Here is a 22,227-nt window from a genome sequence, read left to right as displayed (position 1 = left end):
ACAAAAATTAGCTGGGCACGGTGGCAGGCACCTGTAATCCCAGCTACTCAGGAGGCTGGGGCAGAAGAATCATTTGAACTGGGTGGCAGAGGTTGCAGTAAGCCAAGATCGTGCCACTGCACGCCACCTTGGGAGTGGAGACAGAAAAAGACTGCATCTCAAATACATAAAATGTTTAAAAAATCATAATAACCCAAGCATGGTGGCTCACACCCGTAATCCCAGCACTTCGAGAGGCTGAGGCAGGAGGATCACCACCTGAGGTCAGGAGTTCGAGACCAGCCTACTCAACACGGCGATACCCCTTCTCTACTAAAGATACAAAAATCAGCCAGGTGTGGTGTCACACGCTTGTAATCCCAGCTACTTGGGAAGCTGAGGCAAAAGAAGTGCTTGAACCTGGGAGGCAGAGGTTGCAGTGAGCTGAGATTGTGCCACTGCACTCCAGCCTGGGCAACAGCGTGAGACTCCGTCCCCCCCGCCAAAAAAAAAAAAAAAAAAACACAATAAATAAACTAAAAAGAGGTCAGGGCCGGGCACGGTGGCTCACGCCTGTAATCCCAGCACTTTGAGAGAACGAGGAGATAGGATCACTTGAGACTAGGAGTTCAAGACCTGGAGTGGTGAGGTTTAAGGAGCCTCCAGCCTAGGCAACATAGTGAGACTCTGTCTCTACAAAAAATTAAAAAATAAATAAAAATAGGCCAGGCATAATGGTTCACGCCTGTAATCCCAGCACTTTGGGAGGCCAAGGCAGGTAGATCATGAGGTCAGGAGTTCGAGACCAGCCTGAACAACATGTGTAATCCCGTCTCTACTAAAAATACAAAAATGAGCTGGGCGTGGTGGCATGTGCCTGTAATCCCAGCTACTCAGGAGGCTGAGGCAGGATAATTGCCTGAACCCACGAGGTGGAGGTTGCAGTGAGCCGAGATCGCGCCACTGTACTCCAACCTGGGCGACAGAGCTAGGCTCTGTCTTAAAAAAATAAAAATAAAAATAGGTCAGAAAAAGCAGTATCGTGGACATTCTGAAACACCAGCCATGTCCCAGACACTGCTTACTCTGACCTACAGCCCCCCAGTAGGTGGGGCCCAGGATCCCCCAGCAGACAGTTCTCCCCCAACCCCCCAGCCTCTCTTTCTCCTAGGCACAAACCCAGGGCCTAAGGAGCATCAGGCACATTTCAAAGCTACGGGAGGTGACGCTTGTGAATGTTCCTCCTAGCTCAGTCTGAAGCAATCTTTCCGTTTAAACGTTCAAACCCTCTCCCTCCTTTCACACACCAAAAAAAAAAAAAAAAAAGCCAGCATTCCAGGCAGCTGCCAGCTCTATCCCTAGTTACACTCTCAATCTCACACAGCCTGGCCACAAGATTTATCAGGAAGCCAGTTAGCAGCTTAGGCCTGGAAATAACGTCACCCAAACCCCCAGCACACCAAAGGAACTTCTGAGAGCAGCTCTCACTAGTGGCGTTCTTTCACCCTCCTTAGTCCCCCAATTCTAGTTGCGAACAGATGCCAGGAGGCTCTTGAGGGAGTGAGTGTCACACCGGCAGAAAGGAGGGAACCAGGGAGATGGAACCACGATGGATGGCTATTTCTTTTACTGCTTTCTTCCAGATGATTCAACTTTCCCCAGCTCAGGCCTTCAACCAGTCTATGGCCAATTCATGATAAGAAGTAAAAACTCACAAACTGCCCACTCAAGCCCAAACCAATTTTGAACAAGTTCCCAAAAGGTTTCGCAGGGAGATGAACTAGCCTGGAACCCACTAAGGTTCTTACCATTACCAGCAATGAGATCAGAAACTCGGAACCAACAACACAGCCTCGCCTGCTAGAAAGTAAGTTTATCTTTCCCAGCACTCTCTCCCGGATCCTCCCGGCCTCTGTTTCTCAGAAACTGTTTCTCTGTCTCTTTCTTAGAAAGGACACTGTGAGAACCCCTGGAAGTCTAGAGCCTGGTTTAAAGCGGGGTTTCTTAAGCTCGACTCAACTAACATAGGGCTGGAGAATTCTTCCTTTGCAGCGGGGGGAAGCTGTCCTATGCATTGTAGGATGTTTGGCAAGCATCCCTGGCTCTTATACCCTCAATGCCATGAGCATTCTCTCCCAATCGCCAAGCGGAGGAGTGAGGACGGGGTCTGCGCCGTCCCCAGCAGACAGCGCTGATGGGAGTGCGCACCTCCTTCAGAAGCCCCCGTGCCTGTGTCTCTCAACTATCAAATCAAGATCCAGCAAAGAACTGGAAACCTTTAAGCTGTGTATAGAACCATTGTGTGTAGCACTGGAAACTCTCCCTTTTCTAAGTCCCTGTAAATGGTGTGTTTTTTTTTTTCTTTTGGAGACAGGGTCTGGCTCTGTCTCCCAGGCTGAAGTGCAATGGTACAATCAGGGCTCCCTGCAGACTTGACTTCCCCAGGCCCAAGCGATCAAGGTTCCTCAAGATCAGTTGGAAGGTTCACACTGAAGAACATTAGTGGATGGTGGTATTTGGGGCCAGGAGTGAAAGTGTTTCCTCTAAAATAGTTCCCTACACAGCGGGAGACGTGGTTCTTCTGAGATTCATGTAATACGTTCTGTGTTTCTCTGTGAACCATTTTTCAGTCTTTGTTTCTGTCATCATATATAAGGGAAATTCCGTAGAGACTACATCAGACAAAACTGACATTGCTAATTAGGAGAAAATACAGGTGCTTACCTTTTCAAGGCTTATTAATACATATGGTTGCACAATACATATATGTGATAAGCAGTGTACGTATACATACGAGTTGTTTAGGCCAGGCATGGTGGCTCACGCCTGTAATCCCAACACTTTGGGAGGCTGAGGTAGGCGGATCACTAGGTCAGGAGTTCAACACCAGCCTGACCAACATGGTGAAACCCCATCTCTACTAAAAATACAAAAAAAAATTAGCCAGGCGTGGTCACGGGTGCTTGTAGTTCCAGCTACTTGGGAGGCTGAGGCAGGAGAATGGCGTGAACCTAGGAGGCAGAGCTTGCGGTGAGCCGAGATCATGCCACTGCACTCCAGCCTGGGCTGCAGAGTGAGATTCCATCTCACAAAAAACAAAAAAAATTTAGCCGGGTGTGATGGCGCGTGCCTGTAATTCCAGCTATTCAGGAGGCTGAGGAAGGAGAATCGCTTGAACCTGGGAGGCGGAGGTTGGTCGCAGTGAGCCAAGATCGTGCCACTGCACTCCAGCCTGGGCAACAGAGCAAGACTCCATCTCAAAAAATATATATATATACACACACACACACACATATACAGTTGTCACAATACGTATATGATAAACGGTGTACATATATAAAATGTTTATGATGGATCTAGCTCCCCGCTAAAAAAGAAGCCCAGACACTGAAAGATACATGAGTGTTTCTAAAGACTTGGGGGTAGGCTCGACCTTGGGGTCTGGATGCTGAGTTTTATGTAAATATCTACCTGTGGGTGGGGCACCATGGCTCACACCTGTAATCCCAGCACTTTGGGAGGCTGAGGCAGGTAGATCACCTGAGGTCAGGAGTTTGAGACCAGCCTGGCCAACATGGTGAAACCCTGTCTCTACTAAAAATACAAAAAAATTAGCTGAGCATGGTGGTGGGTGCCTGCAATCCCAGCTACTCGGGAGGCTGAGGCAGGAGAATGGCTTGAACAGGGGAGGCGGAGGTTGCAGTGGGCCGAGATCGTGCCATTGTACTCCAGCCTGGGCAACGAGAGAAACTCTGTTTCAAAAAAAAAAAACAAAACAAAACAAAAAACAAAAAACAAACTACGCATGTGGCCATCTGTGTTTAACAAACTAGGAAAATCTTTATTTTTTACTTTTTTTTTTTGAGATGAAGTCTGGCTCTCATCCCCCAGGCTGGAGTGCCTCCCAAACTGCTGGGATTAAAAGCGTGAGCCACCGCACCCGGCCAAACTAGGAAAATCTTAAGAATGGCTCAGTGGGGATTTTTTTGTTCCTTTGTTTTGGTATAATTATCCTCATTTTTTTTTCCAAATCTTAAAGCAGGGTTTCTCAAATTTGGTACTATTGACATTTGGGGCCAGGTAATTCTTGGGGGGCAGTGGGGAGCCCGGGGCACAGGAGGATGTTGAGCAGCATCCCTGACTTCTACCTACTAGTAGCCAGCAGCACCTCACCAAGCTGTGACAACCAAAAAGATCCCAGACATTGTCAATGTCCCCTGGAAGACAGAAGTGACCCTGTTTTATAGGAAGATAAACATCCCCAAGTCCTTTTGTGTAAAAGGGGGAATGTTTTTACTCTTAGGCCAGATAAGCAAGACCAGCTGAGACCTACTGGTATAAAGCATACCGCCCATTCACATGGTGAGAATGCAATAAATGTTCATACCACTAGGTAAGGAGAGATCCCAAGAGATGTCACTTTTCAACAGGCACAGGAGAGGGTGAAAGAGTTGTTATTATACTAAAAACAAAAAAAGAAACACAAATAGTTGGATATGTCCAGATAACAGCTGAGATGTCAGAGGGAACCATGGCAATGATCGCAGAAGAGCAAGGAACGCAGCCAGGGCGACTTCTAAGAGCATGACTCAAGACAGAATGGACCAGGAGGCCAAGACGACAGCCCTGAGGGTGGGCTGTGGCCATCGTGCTCTGGGACGAGGCCTCAGGATGTGGAAACAGGCAATCCTAAGCCCAGCTAACACCACACTGTGTTTTCTAGGCTTCAAGGCGCCATTCACAGACCTGAATGCAGGTCATCCTGTTTCCCTCGAGAGAGACAAAGTCCTGGTGGCTGGCAGGAGAGGCCTGGCTCGTTCCTCCAAAGAGGGTGTCAGCTCAGGACAACATGTGCACAGGCCCTGATCGCTGGGGGTAGGGGAGGGGGTGGCTTCCAGAAACCTGTCTATGGCAGGGAACAAAGTGGCCCAGGAATTCCTCCAAGACCTCTGAGAACATCTTTCCTGATAGGGAGCAGCGCTCTATGATGCTCTAACCAAGCAGGTGAGGGTCTGATGCCTGCTGGGCAAGGTCTAACCCAGGGCCAGGCCATCTGATTTCAAACTGCTGGGGCAAGGGGGTGGAGCTATTCTCAGTGACAATCCTAAAATTCATCTGGATTAAATCTTTCTCCAGGGTTTAACCATCATCTGGGGTCTAGAGATAGACCCTAAGTATCTATATCCCTAGACAACCACTAGGGTTGTTACTTTATTTTTTGAGACAGGGTCTCACTTTGTTGCCCAGGCTGGAGTGCAGCGGCACGATCATAGTTCACTGTAGCCCTGAACTGCTGGGCTCCCGCCTCAGCCTCCCAAGTAGCTGGGACTACAGGTGTACATCGCCACACCTGGCTAACTTTTTGATATTTTGTAGGGATGAGATCTCCCTATATCGCCCAGGCTGGTCTTGAACTCCTGAACTCAAGGGAACCCCTGCCTTAGCCTCCAAAGTGCTGGGATTACAGGCATGAGCCACAGCACCTGGCAGGGTCCTTACTTTTTTCTTTCCAGGGACAAAAGGTACCAGCTGGGTGTTACTGGGGACTTGTTTCTCTTTGCTCCCACTGGGCCCCTCCAAACTGTGGCAGAGAACCCTGTTTGCCACCTCGGCCCAGGGATTTGCTAAGATCGTTGCTCAGGCCGGGCGTGGTGGCTCATGCCTGTAATTCCAGCACTTTGGAGGCTGAGGCGGGCAGATCACAAGGTCAAGAGATCAAGACCATCCTGGCTAACATGGTGAAACCCCGTCGCCACTAAAAATACAAAAAATTAGCCGGGCGTGGTAGCCGGCGCTTGTAGTCCCAGCTACACGGGAGGCTGAGGCAGGAGAACTGTGTGAACCCGGGAGGCAGAGCTTGCAGTGAGCCAAGATTGCGCCACTGCACTCCAGCCTGAGCAAGAGAGAGACTCCATCTCAAAAAAAAAAAAAAAAAAAAAAAATCATTGCTCATTCCTCGGTGGACTCTATCCACACAAATTCCACACAACCTCACCCTGCAGTGCATGGACCAATAGGATTAAACAATCTGAGGCTTTTTTTTTTTTTTTCAAGACCGAGGCTCGCTCTGTCACCCAGACTGGAGTGCAGTGGCGCAATCTTGGCTCACTGCAACCTCGACCTCCCGGATTCAAGAGATTCTCCTGTCTCAGCCTCCTCAGTAGCCAGGGTTACAGGCAAAAATACTAAATTTTTGTATTGTTAGTAGAGATGGGATTTTGCCATGTTGCCCAGGCCGCTTTCAAACTCCTGGCTTCAAGTGATTCTCCCACCTCAGCCTCCCAAAGTGCTGGGATTACAGGCGTGAGCCACCATGCCCGGCCAAATTTGAGGCTTGTTGGATTTGAAATTGCAAAGTGAAAATTTTAAGTGTGTCCAGTTTTATGGAGAGTGGATCCAGAGCTTTCACCACATTCCTGGGCAATGGGTCCTGGACTTTCCAAAAAATCCATTATTTGTCCAAATCAAATGCATTTAGGCTGGGATGCAACATTCTACTTCCGGGAATTCATCCTATAAAACAAATCCCACTGGTGTGCAAACATACTCACTGGCTATTCATTGTAGTAATGGTAACAGAAAATTCCGGTAAAAAACAGAAATATCGGCCGGGCGCGGTGGCTCAAGCCTGTAATCCCAGCACTTTGGGAGGCCGAGACGGGTGGATCATGAGGTCGAGAGATCGAGACTATCCTGGCTAACACGGTGAAACCCCGTCTCTACTAAAAAATACAAAAAACTAGCCGGGCGAGGTGGCGGGCGCCTGTAGTCCCAGCTACTGGGGAGGCTGAGGCAGGAGAATGGCATAAACCCGGGAGGCAGAGCTTGCAGTGAGCTGAGATCCGGCCACTGCACTCCAGCCTGGGCGACAACGAAACTCCGTCTCAAAAAAAAAAAAAAAAAAAAAAACAGAAATATCTATCAACTGACAACTGGTTAAATAAATTATGGTACACCTAATGGAATGAAATACAATGTACCCATTAAAAAGATCCAAGTAGGCCAGGCACAGTCACTCACACCTGTAATCCCAGCACGTTGGGAGGCCGAGGCAGGCGGATCACTTGAGGCCAGGAGTTCGAGACCAGCCTCGGCCAAATGGAGAAACCTTGTCTCTGCTAAAATTACAAAAAGTAGCGGGTGCGGTGGCACATGCCTGTAGTCCCAGCTACCGGGGAGGCTGAGGCAGGAGAATTGCTTGAACCCAGGAGGCGGAGCTTGCAGTGAGCTGAGATTGCACCACTGCACTCCAGCTGGGGCGACAGAGAGGGGACCCGAAAAAAAAAAAAAAAAAAAAAAAAAAAAATCCAACAAGTGTGAAGTATGGTCTAGTGCAGTAGTCCTGGGGGACAGGGAAGGAAGGGAGGAAGGAGAGAAGAGAAGGAAGGGAGGGAGACAGACAGGGAAGGAGGAAGGAAGGAAGGAAAGTAGAGCGGGAAGAACTGATTCTATTCCTCAGGGGACACAGGGTGATGTCTCAAGATATTTTTGGTTGTCACGACTTGGGGGGGCTCCTGGCTTGGAGTAGGTGGAGGCCAGGGCGCTGCTCAGCACCCCGCAGTGTCCAGGATGGCCCCACCACGGAGAACAATCCAGCCCCAGATGTCAACAGTGCTGACGGACGGGGAGAAATCCCGCTCCAGTGTGACCTCCAAGTAATGAAAACCACAGCACACAGAATTCTGCGGCAAACGCTATCACAGTGTACGTGTTTTTAAGGGAAAGGCACACACGTATCTTAGGAAAGGGACATACGGAGTCGACGACAGTCCCTGTCTCCGGGGAGAGAGACGGGGCTGGCTGCCCGAGGAGCAGAGAGAGGAAACTGACTTCTCCCTCTACCTTTTCAACTTTGTACCTTGCCCACCCGGAGGATTTTGAACAGAACTGCTCTAGAAGCAATTTTCCCTGGCTCTGGGTTATCTGGCAAGAATCCTGTGTCGACAGCCTCGGGACTCCTCTCTTCCCCTTCTCTCCCCGCACCCCGCCTTTGCAGGGGAGGGGAGGAGGGGTGAGGTCCGCGTCCCTGGGCAGCCCCTGGGTGCCTCTCCCCTCCTCCCAGGGGTTCTGTCCCCGCTTCTGGAGCCCGCATGGCGGGCAGGGCCTGGGCCACCTCATCGCCCCCGTCGGTCCCTTGCTCTTCCCACCCGGCGGGGGACACGCACCAACGTCCCTACCTCGGTCCCTCCGGCCCCCTCCCGAGCCAGGTCGGGCCTGGCCCCCTCGTCCGGGCAGCCCGGGGCCCGGGACTTGGCCCCCGCCTGGGCCTGAGCTCACCTGGCTCGCCTTGTAGAACTGCTTCTTCAGCCCCGCCACCGACATGCTGCCGCCCGCCGCCGAGCCTCCCGCCCGGACCGCGCCAGCGACAGGCTCCCTGGCGCCGCCGACCCTCTGCGCGCCTCAGCAGCCCCAGTCGGCGCCGCCTCCGCCAGCCGCTTGCCAGCTCCGCGTCCGCCCCGGCGCCGCCTCAGCCGCTCGCGCGCCCGCGCGGCCAGGATATTACATGGCAACCGCACGCTTCCGGTGCCGGCCCCCGCGCGCGCCCCCCCGGTCCCGTCTCCGCACGCGCGCCCTCTGCCGGCTGCAGAGCGCACGTGCACGTTGTCTGCCGCGTGAGACGCCACCTCTGTCAGTGAGTTGAGCGGAGCGAGCCTAGAGGGGCCGTAGCAGGTGCAGCGCCCCCTGGAGTCCCGGAGGTGACCCTAACGTCTTGGGAAAGGCGCTTAGTTTAAACCTGGCCAGGGAGGTTGGGAAGTATAGAAGGGGCCCCTCCCTGCTTACGATTCTCCAGATTCCTGTTTGCTCATCTTAGCTAAATCTAAATCCAGTTCCTCTAAGTGTTCAGGCTCCCTACCCTTCTTTTTTTTTTTTTTTTTTTTGCTTTTTTTCTGAGACGGAGTCTTGCTTTGTCGCCCAGGCTGGAGTACAGTGGCGTGGTCTCGGCTCACTGCAACCTCCGCCTCCCGAGTTCAAGCGGTTCTCCTGCCTCAGCCTCCCGAGTAGCTGGGATTACAGGCGCGCACCACCACGCTCGGCCCATTTTTTGTATTTTTAGTAGAGACAGGGTTTCGCCATGTTGGCCACGCTGGTCTCGAACTCCTGACCTCAGGTGATGCACCCTCTCCTCCCCTAGCCTCCCAAAGTACTGGGATCACAGGTATGAGACACCGTGCCCGGCCACCTCTCTTTCTCTCTCTCTGTCCTGTGTTCATCCATTCAGTAGCCCACGTGACACATGGAGACATCGAGGTCTGTCTTCATGCCCTGACCATACTTTCCACCAGTCCTCCCCTCCAATTCATCCCTGGCATGGCGGCCAGAAAGATGCTTCTAGAATGCAAATTCAGGGTCGGGCGCAGTGGCTCATGCCTGTAGTCCCAGCACTTAGGGAGGCAGAGGCGGGTGGATCACGAGGTCAGGAGTTCAAGACCAGCCTGGCCAACAAGGTGAAACCCCGTTTCTACAAAAACAAAAAACACAAAAATTAGCTGGGCGTGTTGGTGCACTCCTGTAATCCTAGCTACTCAGGAGGCTGAGGCAGGAGAATCGTTTGAACCCGGGAGGCAGAGGCTGCAGTGAGCAGAGATCACACCCCTGCACTCCAGCCTGGGCAATGCAGTGAGACTCCATCTATAGAAAAAAAGAATAATGCAATTCAGATCACACCAGTCCCCTGTTTTAATTCAGCCTACCACCCTTAGGATACACTCCAGACTTCCTAACATGTTTTACAAAGCCTGCATAATTTGGCCCCATCAACTCTCTCTGTCTCTGTTTTTTTTTTTTTTTGAGACGGAATCTTGCTCTGTCACCCAGGCTGGAGTACAGTGGCACAATCTCGGCTCACTGCAAGCTCCAGCTCCCGGGTTTACGCCATTCTCCTGCCTCAGCCTCCCAAGTAGCTGGGACTACAGGTGCTGGCCACTTTGCCTGGCTAATTTTTTTGTATTTTTAGTAGAGACGGGGTTTCACCATGTTAGCCAGGATGGTCTCCATCTCCTGACCTCGTGATCCGCCCGTCTGGGCCTCCCAAAGTGCTGGGATTATAGGCGTGAGCCGCCGTTCCCAGTCCCCATAGATTCTTCTCAACTATTCTTTCTTCCTCTTCTATAATTCATAATCCTTGCTGTCTATGAGACTTTGCTAACATCGTTCCCCTCTTCTACATTATTCCTGAGTCTTTCCTCCACCCTTTGTACCTAAAGAGGACTCTGTGTGGAATGTCACCTCTTCCAGGAAGACTTCCCAGGTTGACACCTGGTTATTGATATGGAGTTTTATATCAACTATTATTGATAAAAATGTACAAAATGAATTGGAAATAATTAATTGGAATGACTAAATGAATCAAAAAAGAGAAACCAGAAAATGACTACAGTTAAAAAGCTTGGTACGTAAAAGTGTTGAAGTCCCTGAGAGATTTGGTTGATTTTTTGAAGCAGAAGATTGCTGGAAGTTTCCAAAGGCCTCAAAAGAAAGTAGTAGACTAGGCTGGGAGCAGTGGCTCACCCCTGTTATCCCAGCACTTTGGGAGGCCCAGACGGGCGGATCATGAGGTCAGGAGATCCAGAACATCTTGGCTAACACAGTGAAACCCGGTCTCTACTAAAAATACAAAAATTAGCCGGGTGTGGTGGCGGACGCCTGTAGTCCCAGCTACTTGGGAGGCAGGAGAATGGCGTGAACCCGGGATGCATAGCTTGCAGTGAGCCGAGATCACGCCACTGCACTCCAGCCTGGGCTACAAAGCGAGACTCTGTGTCAAAAAAAAAAAAAAAAAAAAAAGTAGTAGACTAGGTCAATCAGGTGGTTATTTCAGAATATATACACCCTAACCTCACTTCCCAAGATTTTTATTAGGCTATTAGGAATATTTTGAAAGAGCTTATTGATGTGCTCTGATAAGCTCTGATAAGAGCTTGTTCATGTGCCCTTAACTGTTATCCACTGTTGTAAATCATTGAAAAATGCGAGAATGTCAGAGAAGGGGTTGAAAACATCTTCATATCTCAGACAGGGAAACTGAAATATTGAGCAATGACATGACTTGCCCAAAGTTGTGTCCCCAAATTTTCTATTTCTCCACACTTTTCCCAACAAACACTACTGGCTTAATTATCCAATCTACTTCAATAGAATTTCAAACTTGAGCTAAAGTCCAATCTTCTCTGCTCACCTCTCCTTCTGAGATTAAATTGGTGTGGAAGAAAGGCCGGGCGCGGTGGCTCAAGCCTGTAATCCCAGCACTTTGGGAGGCCGAGATGGGCGGATCACGAGGTCAGGAGATCGAGACCATCCTGGCTAACACGGTGAAACCCCGTCTCTACTAAAAAATACAAAACACTAGCCGGGCGACGTGGCGAGCGCCTGTAGTCCCAGCTACTTGGGAGGCTGAGGCAGGAGAATGGCGTAAACCCAGGAGGCGGAGCTTGCAGTGAGCTGAGATCTGGCCATTGCACTCCAGCCTGGGCAGCAGAGCGAGACTCCATCTCAAAAAAAAAAAAAAAAAAAAAAAAAAAATTGGTGTGGAAGAAAACCTGTTTCCGCTGGGCACGGTGGCTCACGCCTGTAATCCCAACACTTTGGAAAGAAAAAGGAAAGGAAAAAAGGAAAGAAAGATAGAAGAAAGAAAAAAGAAAGGAAAGAAAAGAAAGAAAAAATAAAGGAAAGAAAGAAAAGAAAGAAAAAGGAAAGAAAGAAGAAAGAAAAAAGAAACGAAAGGGAAAGAAAGAAAAGAAAGAAGGAAAGAAAGAAAAGAAAAGAAAGAAAAGAAAAGCAAGCCAGCCAGCCAGTCAGCCTGTTTCTAGACTCACAAGCTGACACTGAAGTTCCCTGTTTTGTGTGAGGCTTTAAATCTGTTTGATCTACACAGTTCAATCAAATATTTATATATTCACTCAAATATTTATTGACCTGGTAAATATGATCAGTTACTAACAGGTTCTGGGGTTCCAGTGAGGAATGAGTCCTACCCTCGTCAGAACTAATGACAAAAGCAGAAATGAATTCATTCGTCAAATAACAAACTAATACAAAGACACAGCTGTAATTGCTTTAAGAAAAAGAACAGTGCTGTAGGCACTTGATCTTGTCAGGGTTGGGGAAGAAAAGGCTTCTTGGGGTGCCGATATAAGATCTGAAAAGTATAAATTATCCAGGAAAAGAGCTGCGAAAAGATTGTTCTAGGCAGAGAAAACAGCATGTGCCAATTTCCCGAGGATTAAACCAGAAACCATTTCGTCCGTTTCCTTCATTCTACATGTTATTTACTGAATGTCAAATACGTCTGAAGCGCTCCCCAGACTTCGGTTTATTGTTTTGTAGAAAGCAATTTATAATTTTAATTGCTGTTGCTATATTTAGCCGATGTCCCATTAGGATAAACTCAAAACTCCAGGTTCCTCATCTAAATCCCACTTTGAAGTTCTCATCTGCGCCCTGCGTAAAACGTACTCCTGGTGACGTAAGAGCCTGGGCCTCCCTCCTCTTAGGGACTATCCCACGCGATCAGCCAGTCGCAGCGCAGGACAATCAGCTTGACACCTTCTTTCCCCAATCGCAGGGCAGCTCCTCCCAGCCAATGACAGGCCTCCGAGGGGAAGCCCCGTCCCCCGCGGAAATATCAATGGGCGAGCCCTGGGAGGAATAGAAGTCACGGCTCTCGCGAGGGTGCCCCCGGCGCTCCTCAGTTCCCGAGGCGGGCCGTCACGTGACCCGGGCTCGCCCAATTGGCGCGCGGACCACTGGGGTAGCCGCGGTTCCCGCCAAATACGAGCGCGGCGGCCGCGGCGGCAGCAGCGGCGGCGCGGGCGGGAGGGCGAAGAGAAGCGGCCGCCTGAGGGGAGCCCGCGCCTCCGCCGCCTGAGAGGAGCTCGAGCCGCTGCCGGGGCGATGCTGGAGGAGCCAGAGTGCGGGGCGCCCGGCGCCAGGGGAGCCACCGCAGGTCGGTTCGGGCCCGCGCCGAGGGGAAGGGGGGGCGCGGCGCGCGGCCTGGACGGGCCGAGGCGGCGTTGGGAGACGGACGGGCCTCCCGGCGCCAAGCCTGGTCCTGTGGGCCGGGCGTTCACCCCCTGGAGTCTTCTCATCCCCAGCGAAGGGCTGGCATCCCCAAGGGCACCCTCCTTGACGTTATTGTTGTAGCCGCGACCATATTGTTTCCGGCGCTTTTGGGTCAGTTCGTCCCTCCAGGGCTCTCTGGGGCGATGGGTCGGAGGAGCCGAGAGGGGAAACTGAGGCCCAGGGAAACGAAAGGGCTTGCCCTGAAGGTTACTGGGTGCGTTTGTGTCCCTTGACCATGTTGGACCTTGCAACGGGTGGGGAAACTGAGGCCCGAGCTCGCACGAGCTCGGGGACCGGGACCGATGCCTCTGCGGGTCGGGGCAAGCCCGGGTAAGAGACACAGATGGTGGGGATGGCCAGGGGGCTGGGACTCCCGAGTTCTTGCTACTGCCTGATAAGCACCGTGACTTTCTCCTCCCTGTGCCTTGGAACGGGGTCTTTGGATCCCACAACAAGCCTTCCCGAAACGTGGGAGGGTGAACCAAGGAAGAGCAGACTGCCCCTTTCCCTTGCTGGACTCTGCATTACATAACGCTTTGGCAGCACTTGGCATTACGCTTTGGCACGTAGTAGGTGCTCAGTAAATAACGTGAACGAATGAAGGGCCAGAATGGACACCAGTCCAGTTTCTCAGCCTCAGCAGTGTTGATATTTGTTGCTGTCCTGGGCAGGGCACTGCAGGGTGCTGGGCATCATCCCTGGTCTCCGCCTTTTGCAGGCCAGTAGCAGCCCCTCTCCCCAAGTCTTAGTAACAACCAAAAATACCATTGCCCTGTGTTCTCTATACAGCAGATTCCTCCTTGGCTGAAAATCATGGCTGTAGTTCCTTCTAGTCTTTGGGATTTCACGGAGACATGAAATCAATATAAAGTTGGTACTGTCCTGGAGCTGTGATGTTTTAAGTCAGGATGTTTAACTTTATTTTATTTTATTTATTTATTTTGAGACAGTCTTGCTCTGTTGCCTAGGCTGGAGTGCAGTGGCAGGATCCCGGCTCACTGCAACCTCTGCCTCCCTGGTTCAAGTGATTCTTGTGCCACAGCCTCCCGAGTAGCTGGGATTACAGGCCTGCACCACCAGGCCTGGCTATTTTTTTATTTTTCAGTAGAGATGGGGTTTCACCATGTTGGGCAGACTGGTCTTGAACTCCAGACCTCAGGTGATCCATCCGCCTCGGCCTCCCAAAGTGCTGGGATTACAGGTGTGAACCACCATGCCTGGCCAGGATATTTAATTAAAAAAAAAAAAAATTACTACTTGTTAGGATCATACTATCATGAAAGGAAAGTATATTTTAGTGCCAAATAAAATTAGAAAGGATGTAATCGCAGAATAAAGAACAGTTAGTAACTTTATACACACATATGTGTTAATCGTGTGTATCTTTGGATCCCTGGATTGGGAGTGTCCCGTTTTATATACAGGATTTTTTAATGAGGGGGGTCCTGTTTTTAGTGAGGTTGTTTCTGTTCCACTTGCATCAAAGCTAGTGACTCAAAACCACACAAATAGATCTTTGTGATTGTCCTGAAAATAAAGTTAAGTGACTAAAAATCATATCCTTCAGCTAGGTAGAAATCCATGTCTTTTGGTAACTGGAAACTTGAGAATGATATTCTCTGAAGTGACTAGAAAGGAAACGAATTTTCTCAGTACCTTTTCTTATTCGCTAAGCTTGGGGCAGCTGGTGGGGTGGTTTCATGTATGGATGATGGAGTTTTTTAGGAAGCTCCAGTCTGCTTTTAAAAAATACTCACATAACGCTTATAAAACATACGTAGATTAACCAAAATAACTAGGTTTTTCCACCCCAGATCTTCTGGTAAGCGTGAGCTTCCTAACCTAACTCTGTTTAAGGTATTTATCTCAAGACTTGGTTCTATTTATGGTCACTTTGGCATCTGCTTTGATATTATTAGATGCTTTTCTTGAGTTTTTTTTGCAGGAAAATGTTCTCTCTTATCTCTTGATAGCACTTCAGCTCCTGCCTGGCATGCTCCAGGTGCTTTAAATTGTGACACCTTCGTGAATTCTCTTTAAAAAGGAAAGGGTCCCTTTTCTAATTTTACAAATTTGGTGGTGGTGTGGGGGCTTGGGTTGGAGGAGGATGTTTGGGGATCATGTGAATGAAATAGGTAATCCGATGTTTTCTCTCGTCCCTACTTTTACTCATTCCACTTTCATTTCATCCTTAGTTGGCTTTCTGATGTATTCCAGACCCTAACCAGGTACCATAGGTGCAGCATGGAACAAATCTTTCTGCTATCATAGAGTTGGCATTTTGTTTAGGGAGAGACATAATAAACACAAAAGTTTCAGATTAAATGCCACAAAGAAAATAAAACAAGACATGACAGTGTCTAGGGTAGGATTTCTCGAACTATTAACATTTTGCGGCCAGGAGCTGTGGCCAGCACTTTGGGAGGCCAAGGCAGGCGGATCACGAGGTCAGGAGTTCGAGACCATTCTGGCTAACATGATGAAACCCCGTCTCTGCTAAAAATACAAAAATTAGCCGGGCGTGGTGGCACGCGCCTATAGTCCCAGCTACTTGGGAGGGTGAGGCAGGAAAATCGCTTGAATTGGGGAGGTGGAGGTTGCATTGAGCTGAGATCGTACCATTGCACTCCAGCCTCAGCGACAGAGCAAGACTCTGTCTCCAAAAAAAAAAAAAAAAAAAATTTTTTTTTGGCCCATATAATTCTTCACTGTGGCGTGCTATGCTGTGCATTGCATTGTGGGACATTTAGCAGAATCCCAGGCCTCTACCCACTGGATGTGAAAAGCGTCCCTTTGGCTGGGCGCGGTGGCTCAAGCCTGTAATCCCAGCACTTTGGGAGGCCGAGACGGGCGGATCACGAGGTCAGGAGATTGAGACCATCCTGGCTAACATGGCGAAACCCCGTCTCTACTAAAAATACAAAAAAACTAGCCGGGCGACATGGCGGGCGCCTGTAGTCCCAGCTACTCGGGAGGCTGAGGCAGGAGAATGGCGTGAACCCGGGAGTCGGAGCTTGCAGTGAGCTGAGATCCGGCCACTGCACTCCAGCCTGGGCGGCAGAGCGAGACTCCGTCTCAAAAAAAAAAAAAAAAGAAAAGAAAAGCGTCCCTTCAAGCCCTCCCCACATCATGACAACTAAAAGCATCTCTAGACTGTGCCAAATGGCCCCCAAGGGCAGAGGGGTCAGAATTGCCTCCACCTTGTACATAATTGGCTCTACATATGTGTTTGCTAACTTGATTATTTGCAACATTTAACAATTTATCCTTTGACACTTTTATTTGCAGCCACGGATTGCAAAGATAGACCAGCTTTTCCAGTTAAGAAGTTAATACAAGGTAATTATTTGGAAATGGGTTAAAGAGTTGTTCCTAGTTTATAGTCTTCCTTGTCTCTTGTTGGAGACCTCAGTGGAAGCGTGGAGCTAGAAGGGAGAGAAACAGTTCCTCTTCAGACTAGGAAGCTGGAAAAATGCTTTTCACACAGTAATGTCTGGTGGGATTCCCACAAGTAAACCCCCGAGGCCTCCACTCACCCACAATTGGCATTTTGTAACTTGCAGCTGGGGAGCTGTCCTGTGTATTGTAGGGAGCTTAGCAGCAGCCCTGGCACCTTCCCACTGGATGCCAGTACGTGCATCCTCCAAGTTGTAACAACCAAAAATATCTCCATACGTGGCTGATGTCCCCTGGGAGGTAGAACTGCCCCCACGGAGAACCACTGTTGTCCTGGAAGATAAATGTTCCCAAATCCTTCTGCGTAAAACGGGGAGTGCATTTACCCTTAGGCCACATGAATGGTCGGATTTTTTTTTTTTTTTTTTTGAGACGGAGTCTCACTCTTGTCAGGCTGGAGTGCAGTGATGCCATCTTGGCTCACTGCAACCTCTGTCTCCGGGGTTCAAGCAAATTCTCTTGCCTCAGCCTCCCAAGTAGCTGGGATTACAGGCGTGTGCCACCACACCCAGCTAATTTTTGTATTTTTAGTAGAGACAGGGTTTCAGCATGTTGGCCAGGATGGTCTCGATCTCCTGACCTTGTGATCCCCCTGCCTTGGCCTTTCAAAGTGCTGGGATTACAGATGTGAGCCACCGTGCCCGGCCCAGATTGTATTTTTAGAAACTACAGTTTTGAGTTTTTCAAACTTGGGCTGGGTGCAGGGGGTGCATACCTGTAAAACCAGCTATTTGAGTGGCTGGGATGGGAGGATTGCTTGAGCCCAGGAGTTCAAGGCTGCAGCGAGCTATAATCACACCACTGCACTTCAGCCTGGATCACAGGAAGACTCTGTCTCTTAAAAGAAAAAAAGGGAGAAGCCAGACACGGTGGCTCAACACCTATAATTCTAACACTTTGAGAGGCTAAGATGGGCAGATTGAGCTCAGGAGTTTGAGACCAGCCTGGCCAACATGGTGAAACCCCATCTCTATTAAAATACAAAATAGCTGGGCATGGTGGGGGGCACCTGTAGTCCCAGCTACTCAGGAGGCCGAGGCAAGAGAATTGCTCAAACCTGGGAGGAAGAGGTTGCAGTGAGCCAAGGGTGTGCCATTACACTCCAGCCTGGCGACAGAGTGAGACTGTCTCAAAACAAACAACCTCCCCTCCAAAAAAAACAGGTTTTTATTTGGTCTATTACATGATGAAATAGTTAATAAAAAGATGCATTGGCATGGAAGTAAGTGAACATAGGTTCCTTGGGAAGTTCACTCTCTAAAGTGTTTCTGTGTCCCTCCTAACGAGCCCGAAGCCTGGCAGGCTCTGGGAGAACAGTCTGATTGATGAGAAAAGCCTAACAGAGCCTGGGGTGCTGAGGCCAGGAAAAAAACAAAACAAAACAAAAAACCATGTCAACAAATATGTCTGTGTATTTTCTACTTGAGAACCAGATGCAGTTATCATCAAATGAGATTTTCACCCATTATAAATAAATTTGGAATATGAACTGGATCTGAAATCAAAAAATGTCTCTTGAAATTCTGGCAGTAGCTCTGCTGAAAGACTTGTCAGGATTTTTTTTTTTTTGAGATGGAGTCTCGCTCTGTCGCCCAGGCTGGAGTACAGTGGCTGGATCTCAGCTCACTGCAAGCTCCGCCTCCTGGGTTTAGGCCATTCTCCTGCCTCAGCCTCCGGAGTAGCTGGGACTATAGGCACTCGCCACCTCGCCTTTCTAGTTTTTGTATTTTTTAGTAGAGACAGGGTTTCACCGTGTTAGCCAGGATGGTCTCGATCTCCTAACCTCGTGATCCACCCGTCTCGGCCTCCCAAAGTGCTGGAATTACAGGCTTGAGCCACAGCACCCGGCCAGGATTTTGTTTTTTTTTTAAATTAGGATGTTGAAGTGGGGCATGGTGACTCACGCCTGTAATCCCAGCACCTGGGTTCAAGCTGTCCTCCTGCCTCAGCTTCTCAAGTAGCTGGGATTACAGGTACGTACCACTACACCCAGCTATTTTGTATTTTTAGTAGAGACGGGGTTTCACCGTTTTGGTCTGTCCAGTCTTGAACTCCTGACCTTGTGATCTGCCTGCCTTGGCCTCCCAAAGTGCTGGGATTACAGGTGTGAGCCACTGCCTAGATAGACCCTTTTTATTTTTTTTATTTTTTTTTATTTTTTTTTGAGACGGAGTCTCGCTCTGTCGCCCAGGCTGGAGTGCAGTGGCCGGATCTCAGCTCACTGCAAGCTCCGCCTCCCGGGTTTACGCCATTCTCCTGCCTCAGTCTCCCGAGTAGCTGGGACTACAGGCGCCCGCCACCTCGCCCGGCTAGTTTTTTGTATTTTTTAGTAGAGACGGGGTTTCACTGTGTTAGCCAGGATGGTCTCGATCTCCTGACCTCGTGATCCGCCCGTCTCGGCCTCCCAAAGTGCTGGGATTACAGGCTTGAGCCACCGCGCCCGGCTAGACCCTTTTTAAACTTTAAAATTATCCCCCACCCCCATGTCCCAACAAGTCAATAATTTTCAAGCTCATGAGTGGTTTTAACTTTAAACGTTCACTGAAGATGGCTTTCTCTTTGTTTCAGCCCGTCTGCCGTTTAAGCGCCTGAATCTTGTCCCAAAGGGGAAAGACGATGACATGTCAGATGATCGGGTTACTTCTGTGCAAAGTAAAAGCCCCGATTTGGAGGCCTCTTTGGACACCTTGGAAAACGACCGTCATATAGGTTCTGACATAGACTTGAGACCAAAACTTGTCAACGGGAAGGGTCCCTTAGATAACTTTTTAGGAAATAGAGTCGAAACCAGTGTTGGCCAGAGCCCAGTCATCATTGATTTGACAGAGGACTCAAATGAGCAGCCAGACAGTCTTGTGGACCACAGTAAACTAAGTTCTGAAGCCTCTCCCTCCAGGGAAGCAGTAAATGGCGACCGAGAAGACACTAGGGACCAGCAGGGGTCGTTGAAGGCCAGTCAGAACAACAAGTTGGCATTTCCTGGAGAGACCCTTTCAAACATTCCTTACAAAACAGAGGAGGAAGGTATTGGCTGTGGAGGTGCAGGGAGGAGAGGTGACTCCCAGGAATGTTCACCACAGAGCTGCCTGGAGCTGACGAGTGGTCTGAGACTGTGCTCCAGAAAGGAGCAGGACAGTTGGAGTGAAGCTGGGGGCATCCTGTTCAGAGGGAAGGTGCCCATGGTGGTCTTGCAGGACATCTTGGCTGTGAGACCGCCCCAAACCAAGTCCCCTCCAACCACACCCCAAGGCAAGGACATGACCCCTGAGAGCGAGGTGCTGGAATCTTGTCCCGAAGAAGACTCTGTACTCAGTCATTCGTCCCTGAGCTCTCCCTCTTCCACCAGCTCTCCCGAGGGGCCGCCTGCTCCCACAAAGCGGCACAGCAGCACCAGTCCCTTCCCCACCTCCCCGCCCGTCCGCAGAGTGAGTATCTCCCGTGGAGTCCCTACACATCAGTGCTCATGGATCTCAGAGCACGCTGTCAGTCTCCACCGGGTCACCCAGCTGGTCTGTGGCACAGTGAGCGGGGCCACGGGCTGGGTCCTGGGACTCGACATGGAGTTCTTGTGTCAAAACTCAGTGTTCAGTTCTGTATTCGCTGTGATGCGCCTGGGACTTAATTCATCAACTGTGTACCTGGTGTACTGTGTGGATAACACCCTTCTATTTTGCCTTCGTTGTTTACATCTAATTAGTGATAGCTTAGCTGTTTTAGGGAATTAGGATCTGAGCTGGAGCTGTAACCCCTCACTTGAGATTCCAGGTCCAGCTTTCTCTGTACCCCTCCCATCTAAGCACAGAACTGTAGGGATGGGGCTATGGACGCACTGAGCACTGAAGTGGCAGTGAGACGGCAGGAAGCATGACATGGGGAATTCTGTAGAGTCAGCACAGCCACCCATCTAAAAAACCTCACCTGGGGCCAGGCACAGTGGCTCATGCCGGTCATCCCAGCACTTTGGGAGGCTGAGGTGGGAGGATCACTTGAAGATCAAAACCAACCTGGGCAACAAAGGCACCATCTCTACAAAAAAAAAAATTATTTTTATTTTTTTGACAGAGCGACTCTATCACCCAGCCTCTGGACAGAGTTCAGTGGCGTGATCTCTGCTCACTGCAACCTCCGCCTCCCAGGTTCAAGCGATTCTCCTGACTCAGCCTCCCTAATAGCTGGGATTACAGGTGCGCGCTACCACACCTGGCTAATTTTTTTTTTTTTTTTGGGACGGTGTCTCGCTCTGTCACCCGGGCTGGAGTGCTGTGGCTGGATCTCAGCTCACTGCAAGCTCCGCCTCCCGGGTTCATGCCATTCTCCTGCCTCAGCCTCCCGGGTAGCTGGGACTACAGGCGCCGCTACCTCGCCCGGCTAGTTTTTTGTAGTTTTTAGTAGAGACGGGGTTTCACCGTGTTAGCCAGGATGGTCTCGATCTCCTGACCTCGTGATCCGCCCGTCTCGGCCTCCCAAAGTGCTGGGATTACAGGCTTGAGCCACCGCGCCCGGCCGGCTAATTCTTATATTTTTAGTGGAGACAGGGTTTCACTATCTTCGCCAGGCTGGTCTTGGATTCCTGACCTCAAGTGATCTGCCTGTCTTGGCCTCCCAAAGTGCTGGAATTACAGGCATGAGCCACTGCACCCAACCCTGCAAAAAAAATTTTTTTTTTTTTTTTTTTTGAGATGGAGTCTCGCTCTGTCACCCAGGCTGGAGTGCAGTGGCTGGATCTCAGCTCACTGCAAGCTCCACCTCCCGGGTTTACGCTGTTCTCCTGCCTCAGCCTTCTGAGTAGCTGGGACTACAGGCGCCCGCCACCTCACCCGGCTAGTTTTTGTATTTTTTTTTTTTTTTTTTTTTAGACAGAGTCTCGCTCTGTCGCCCAGGCTGGAGTGCAGTGCCCGGATCTCAGCTCACTGCAAGCTCCGCCTCCCGGGTTTATGCCATTCTCCTGCCTCAGCCTCCCGAGTAGCTGGGACTACAGGCGCCTGCCACCTCGCCCGGCTGGTTTTTTGTATTTTTAGTAGAGACGGGGTTTCACCGTGTTAGCCAGGATGGTCTCGATCTCCTGACCTCGTGATCCGCCCGTCTCGGCCTCCCAAAGTGCTGGGATTACAGGCTTGAGCCACCACGCCTGGCTTTGTATTTTTTAGTAGAGACGGGGTTTCACCATGTTAGCCAGGATGGTCTCGATCTTCTGACCTCGTGATCCACCCGTCTCGGCCTCCTAAAGTTCTGGAATTACAGGCTTGAGCCACCGTGCCCGGCAAAAATTTTTAAAAATTATGCGGGCATGGTGCCACATGCCTGTAGTCCCAGCCACCTGGGAAGCCGAAGCAGGAGGATCACTTGAGCTGAGGAGTTGGAGGCTGCAGCAGCTGTGATCACACCACTGCGCTCCCGCCTGGATGACAGAGTGAGACCCCATCTGGAACCATTTTTAAGGACCCCATAAGAGGGACTTTTGCATGGTCTATCTCTGTTACTGTTTTTTTTATTAGCACAATGGTGTCCTTAGGGTCTTATGGACCAAACGGATAAAATCAGTCACAAGTTTCATGCTGTGTTTAATGGTGTCTTTTTTGGTTTTATATATTTTTACTTTTTATCTTAAGTATGTAGAACCAGAAGAGACAGTGCCTTTTTTTGCTTTTGGTTTTGTAGCACTTTTGTTTGTTCATGTTGGCTCTTTATATGAGAGTAGATCCTCAGATGGGTCATTTAATCTACCTGTAAGCA

The 22,227-nt window shown here is 50.0% G+C and overlaps 2 protein-coding genes across 2 annotated transcripts in view; one reads left to right on the top strand and one right to left on the bottom strand.

Moving 5' to 3' along the window:
- The window catches only part of SH3GL1 (SH3 domain containing GRB2 like 1, endophilin A2), a 40,591-nt gene extending 32,082 nt beyond the window's left edge, over positions 1–8,509 (bottom strand). The window contains exon 1 of the mRNA XM_023185630.1: positions 8,257–8,509. Coding sequence (XP_023041398.1) covers positions 8,257–8,301 — 45 coding nt within the window. The 5' untranslated portion in view covers positions 8,302–8,509. The remainder of the gene's footprint in view (positions 1–8,256) is intronic.
- A 4,241-nt stretch (positions 8,510–12,750) lies between these two features.
- The window catches only part of CHAF1A (chromatin assembly factor 1 subunit A), a 43,842-nt gene continuing 34,365 nt past the window's right edge, over positions 12,751–22,227 (top strand). The window contains exons 1-3 of the mRNA XM_023185639.2: positions 12,751–12,922; positions 16,327–16,377; positions 19,063–19,919. Coding sequence (XP_023041407.1) covers positions 12,871–12,922; positions 16,327–16,377; positions 19,063–19,919 — 960 coding nt within the window. The 5' untranslated portion in view covers positions 12,751–12,870. The remainder of the gene's footprint in view (positions 12,923–16,326; positions 16,378–19,062; positions 19,920–22,227) is intronic.

The sequence above is a fragment of the Piliocolobus tephrosceles genome, chromosome 21 (genome assembly GCF_002776525.5).
Source record: "Piliocolobus tephrosceles isolate RC106 chromosome 21, ASM277652v3, whole genome shotgun sequence".
NCBI lineage: Eukaryota > Metazoa > Chordata > Mammalia > Primates > Cercopithecidae > Piliocolobus > Piliocolobus tephrosceles.
Note: the sequence above shows the minus strand (reverse complement) of the source record. Positions and strands in the feature narration are given on the sequence as shown.